Source organism: Nematolebias whitei, chromosome 24 (genome assembly GCF_014905685.2).
Source record: "Nematolebias whitei isolate Nwh7 chromosome 24, NemWhi1, whole genome shotgun sequence".
NCBI classification, from domain to species: Eukaryota; Metazoa; Chordata; class Actinopteri; order Cyprinodontiformes; family Rivulidae; genus Nematolebias; species Nematolebias whitei.
In genome coordinates, this window is record NC_056521.1 from 201,191 (window position 1) to 207,578 (window position 6,388).

The window sequence follows — 6,388 nt, forward strand, 5'->3', positions numbered from 1 at the left end:
TGTTAGCATCTGTTAGCACATAGTCTCTGTTAGCATCTGTTAGCACGTAGTCTGTGTTAGCATCTGTTAGCACGTAGTCTGTGTTAGCATCTGTTAGCACGTAGTCTGTATTAGCATCTGTTAGCACGTAGTCTGTGTTAGCATCTGTTAGCACGTAGTCTGTGTTAGCATCTGTTAGCACGTATTCTCTGTTAGCATCTGTTAGCACGTAGTCTCTGTTAGCACGTAGTCTGTGTTAACATCTGTTGGCACGTAGTCTCTGTTAGCACGTAGTCTGTGTTAGCATCTCTTCGCACGTAGTCTCTGTTAGCATCTGTTAGCACGTAGTCTCTGTTGGCATGTAGTCTCTGTTAGCATGTAGTCTGTGTTAGCATCTGTTAGCACCTAGTCTGTGTTAGCATCTGTTAGCACGTAGTCTCTGTTAGCACGTAGTCTGTGTTAGCATCTCTTAGCACGTAGTCTCTGTTAGCATCTGTTAGCACGTAGTCTCTGTTAGCATCTCTTAGCACGTAGTCTCTGTTAGCATCTGTTAGCACGTAGTCTCTGTTGGCATGTAGTCTCTGTTAGCATCTGTTAGCACGTAGTCTGTGTTAGCATGTAGTCTCTGTTAGCATGTAGTCTGTGTTGGCATCTGTTAGCACCTAGTCTGTGTTAGCATCTGTTAGCACGTAGTCTCTGTTAGCATGTAGTCTCTGTTAGCGTGTAGTCTGTGTTGGCATCTGTTAGCACGTAGTCTGTGTTAGCATCTGTTAGCACGTAGTCTCTGTTAGCATCTGTTAGCATGTGATTTTGCAGGTCTTCTCAGCTCTGGTTGGTAACCCGTGTGTTGTGTTCAGTCCCGCAGCCTGCTGCAGGACTTCATCCAGTACATTGAGGTGAGACTGACTCCAGGGATGGAACTTCATGGATCTTGTTCTGGACTGGTTTGAAGTGTTTTCAAAGTGGAGACAGGCCGAGTGCTGTGGGATCATTAATGAGTGTCAGCTGTTGACCCGGTCCAGTCTCATCTGTATTTCTTCAGAACCCGTCCTTTAAAACATGTCCTCTAGTCTAAAGCCCAGATGTTTCTGAGGAACAGTTTCCTGGAGAGTTTTAGAAACACAAGAAACTGAACTTTCTTCTCCATGTCCGGTCCAACCAGAACTTTAACGGGTGTCCTCTGTCTGCAGAGCTCTAAGGTGGTTCTCCTGGAGGACCTGGCATCTCACTTCGGGATGAGAACACAAGATGCCATCTCCAGACTGCAGGACCTGTTGGCTGAAGGCACCCTCACAGGTAAACCAGGTCCAACTGGTCTTCGTTAGAACCTTCAGTGAATTTCTGTGGTGTTAAAAAGTGATTCCAGCTCCTGATCCATTGAGGGTCAGAGACCTAGAACCTGTTCCACCATGTCTGCTAAAGACCAGCTGCTTGTCTTATGTCCACAACTGAGAGTGTGGACTTCCCAGAACCTGTCCGTCAGGTGTCTTTCAGAACCGTGTGTCGGTCTGCTGCTGCAGGTGTGATTGACGACAGAGGGAAGTTCATCTTCATCACTCCAGAGGAGCTGGACTCGGTGGCCCGCTTCATCAAACAGAGGGGGCGGGTGTCCATCACAGAACTGGCCCAGGCCAGCAACTCCCTGATCAACCTGGTTCCTGAGAGCCGCAGCGCCGCCTGAAGGAGCCACGATACACCGGACCTTTGGATCCAGAACCAGTGGGTCGTGAAGAATCAGCCGATAAATCTCTTCTGTGGAGAACACAAACATTTGGCTGATAAAAGTTGGACTTTGATTCTGCGTGCTCTTGTCTTTTGTGCTGTTTTAGCTGCTCGTTTAGTCAAACGTTCGGCTCATTGTGGGTTCAGTACCGTCAAGAGTTTTAGTCTTTATTTATAAAAGCTGTCGTCTCTTCACTTCCTTCTGTTTGGAATCTGCTTCGGCTGCTTGATGCATTTCTCTTTTTATGCGACTTGTAGCTTTTAGCTAGCCTTTTGCCACTTTTAGCTAGCATTTACTGCTGTTAGATTCTGCCTACTGGCCCTGTAAACGTGGGCCAGAACCCCCGTCCTGCAGAGACGGGTCACTCTTGTGTGACACGCGCGCCAGCTGGAGCAGATAAAGAGGACCCGACCCCTCCCTGACCCGCTGAAGACCTGAACAGGGCTTACCCAAGACCAAATCCAGGTCGACCTGTTGAGGCTGGTCATGGAGTCGGAGCGAGCTGGAACCAGAACCTGCACCAAGCCGTGAGTCCAAGTGGCCTGGGAAGGAAAGGGTTCATCGTGGACGGGCCGCAAGTCTCCTACGAAGCTCAGCAGAGGTTCCCAACACCCCCACCTGAGAGCGAGCTGGAAGGACGACAGTGACTCATGACCCAAGAAACGATGCATGGAGATCCATTTCAGTTTATCTCTGCAGGAGCTGGTCATAAACTTAGAATATCGTGAAAAAGTTGATTTATTTCAGTAATTCCATTAAAAAGTGAAAAGTGAAAGGTTCAACATTGAAGACACCTGGTGCCACACTCTGATCAGCTGATTACCTCAAAACACCTTTAAATGGTCTCAGTCTAGTTCTGTAGCTACACAATCATGGGGAAGACTGCTGACTTGACACTTGTCCAAAAGACAACCACTGACACCTGCACAAGGAGGACAAGACACATGAGGTCATTGCTACAGAGGCTGGCTGTTCATAGAGCTCTGTGTCCAAGCACATTAATAGAGAGGTGAAGGGAAGGAAATGATGTGATAGAAAAAAGTGTACAAGCAGTAGAGATAACTGCACCCTGGAGAGGATGGTGAAACAAAACCCAGTCCAAAATGTGGGGGAGATTCACAAAGAGTGGACTGCAGCTGGAGTCAGTGCTTCAAGAACCACCACGCATGGACGTATGCAAGACGTGGGTTTCAGCTGTCGCATTCCTTGTGTCAAGCCACGCTTCAACAAGAGACAGTGTCAGAAGCGTCTCACCTGGACGAAAGACAAAAAGGACTGGACTGTTGCTGAGTAGTCCAAAGTTATGTCCTCTGATGAAAGTACATGTTGCATTTCCTTTGGAAATCAAGGTCCCAGAGTCTGGAGGAAGAGGAGAGGCACAGAATCCATGTTGCTTGAGGTCCAGAGTCAAGTTTCCACAGTCAGTGATGGTTTGGTGCCATGACATCTGCTGGTGTTGGTCCACTGTGTTTTCTGAGGTCCAAGGTCAACGCAGCATCTACCAGGAAGTTTTAGAGACTTCCTGCTGCTGACCAACTTTATGGAGATGCACATTTCATTTTCAACTGGACTTGGCACCTGCACACACACAAAAATCTGTATGTCTCTTATGATTATCTACTGTTGTCATCGTCACCATTCTTTGTTAAATCAGGTCTCTCTTGTAAATGAGTCCTCGAGGCTCAATGGGATTTACCTGTAGAAATAAAGGTTGAATGAAAAGAACTGGTTTGACCGTAACCCCATAGAAAACCTGAGATACTGTGAAGAGGAAGATGTGATACACCAGGTCCAACAGTTCAGAAGAGCTGAAGGCCACGATCAGAGCAACCTGGACTCAGAACACCTGAGCAGAGACACAGACTGATCCACTCCATGCCACGATGCATCGCTGCAGTAATCCAGACAAAAGGAGCAACAACATGTGAACATGCTCACACTTTTCTTTTTTTATTGAGAAAGCCAGTTACATTACAATGATCTAATTATATTGATTTCCTTCTCATGTTCCATTCTCAGTTTTCTCACTTTTTCTTTGCCAGAAAAAAAAACAACGTACACAAAACAAACAACAACACAAAACAACGTACACAAAACAAACAACAACACAAAACAACGTACACAAAACAAACAACAACACAAAACAACAAAGTAAAACCAACCAGAACTAACGTGGGAGTGGCGGGGGAGCCTGAATACCAACTAATCATCGACCTCACATCAAATCCAAACATCGATCTGAATGACAGCAAGGTTTACAAAAAATCAGACAACAGGTTTGACATATTCTGTCCACTTAGTCCATGTCTCGTAGAAGGTGTCCCTCTGCACATTAATGGAAAAAGACAGTTTCTCAATACATAAATCTCTTTCACTACATTAATCCAGTCTTCAGGTGTTGGAGGTTCCTGTTTAAACCATTTTCTTGTGAGGGCCTTTTTGCTCCCCGCCAGCAAAATGAACAGAAGTTTTTGATCGTTATAATTAAGTTTGTTGACCGGTATGTTACAGAAAAATATGCATTCAAAGGTTAAAGGAAAGTGAAATGTGAAAATGTTCTGTAAATGTTCATGGATTTGAGACCAATATTGCTGAATGGTTTGGCAGTCCCAGAAAATATGGAAATGATTGGCACCATTCCTGCCACATCTCCAGCAGGCATCGCCCCTTCCCTCATATCGTTTCTGCTCTGGGGTTATGAAAAATAATAATAATGCTTTTCCAGCAAAATTCATGCCAAACCTTTGATCTTGTTGTTGTCCATAGTATCTTACAGATGTGGTCCCAGTCCTCTTCTGGACTCGTCAGGCTGCTTCTTTTTCCCACTTCACTTTAACATAAACGGTGCTGTCCTTCTTACACCGCAGGATGGCGTTGGATAACCTGGAAATACTTTTGCCTGTTTTTGGTTTGGATAATAATATAAATGTTTCCACAAATCTCAAATTATGTAACTGTACTTTTAGATTTTGATTAAAAAAATTTCTGACCTGTAGATATCTGAAAAAGTCGTCTGCGTATAAATGGTATTTTCTTTTCAAGGTCTCAAAACACTGGAACGTCCCTTATGGACAAAGGAATAGTGACTAGTTCTTGAATCTATCATCATGTTGATTTGGGATGAACTCTGAATCGTAAGCGTACCATCGTAGAACTTCAGAGCATTTTCTAATCCACATGTTTTAATTGCTTCGGTCCAAGCAGATATCATTACTTGCTATACTGGTTCATCTGCCAAATTAATTTTGCTCTGCAATTTTGTGTCAATGTTCACACTTTTCATGTTCGTACTTTTCATGTTCGTACTTTTCATGTTCGTACTTTTCATGTTCGTACTTTTCATGTTCGTACTTTTCATGTTCGTACTTTTCATTTGACCAACATTTCTAAAAAAAAAATTTTAATTGGTCTTAAGTAATGTTCTAATTTTCTGAGATACTGAATTTGTGGTTTTCATTAGTTGGCAGTTCTAATCATCAACATTAAAAGAAATAAACATTTAAAATATATCAATCCGTGTGTAATGAATGAATATAATATAATATGCAAGTTTCACTTTTTGAATGGAATTACTGAAATAAATCAACTTTCTCATGATATTCTTATTTTATGACCAGCACCCTATAACTCCAAGTTCCAACATGCGTCATGTCAGGTCACTGAACAGAAATATTCAGACTTTATAAAAGTCAATTATTAAAGTTCAGTATCTGAGGAAGCAGCAGGTTGTGTTGAATCTTCACATCATCACAGTCTCTCACCCTGAACAAGAACATTCATTCAACTTTATTTCTACAGGTAAATCCCATTGAGCCTCGAGGACTCATTTACAACAGAGACCTGATTTCAACAAAGAAAGATGACAACAATGACAACAATAAACAATTATAAAAAGTAAAAAAAATATATATTTTTTAAACAGATAGGATGGCTAAAAAAAAGAAAAGTAACAAAAAACAGCTAGATTCCAAGACAAATGTAGAAACTAAAAACAGGAACATGTCTGCATTGGTCCCTGCCAGGAGTCCAACAGATTCTTAAAGACAGAGAGGTCAAAGGTCGAGAGCTTCAGATCTTTTTACAAGATATTCCAGGAAACAGGAGCGGAGTAGGAGAAGGTCCTTTTGTCTAGTTCAGTCCTCACTGAGGGAACACTGCAGGTAATAATGTCCTGAGAGCGCACGCTGTAGCTGCACTCACACAGAGACATGTAGGAGGAGATGTATGAAGGCAGCAGACCAAGAAGAGATTTAAAGATGAAAATGTACCAGTGAGAGAGTCTGTGTGAAGTTAATGATGTCCAGTTAACCAGTGAATACTGGGTGCAGTGGTGGGTACGATAATCACAGCCAGTTATGAATCTTAGAAAAAATGAGACGGTGGAAAGAAAAAACTCCTTTCAACAGGAAGAAACCTCCGGAAGAACCAGGCTCAGGACGAGTGTCCATCTGGTTCCATCAGATGGTTTGAGAGGACAGGAAGTAGAAACGGACACAGAATGACAGGTCCAGCTGTACTTTCTATAGTCCAGCTGTACTTTCTATAGTTCAGCTGTACTTTCTATAGTCCAGCTGTGCTTTCTATAGTCCAGCTGTGCTTTCTATAGTCCAGCCGTACTTTCTATAGTCCAGCTGTACTTTCTATAGTCCAGCTATACTTTCTATAGACCAGCTGTACTTTCTATAG

The 6,388-nt window shown here is 43.0% G+C and overlaps 1 protein-coding gene across 1 annotated transcript in view; it reads left to right on the forward strand.

The window, feature by feature from the left end:
* LOC119429155 (DDRGK domain-containing protein 1) overlaps positions 1-1,775 on the forward strand; it is a gene marked incomplete in the record, with an annotated part of 5,450 nt that extends 3,675 nt beyond the window's left edge. The window contains 3 exon segments of the mRNA XM_037696834.1: positions 837-875; positions 1,170-1,275; positions 1,500-1,775. Coding sequence (XP_037552762.1) covers positions 837-875; positions 1,170-1,275; positions 1,500-1,660 — 306 coding nt within the window.
* Positions 1,776-6,388: the final 4,613 nt, after the last annotated feature.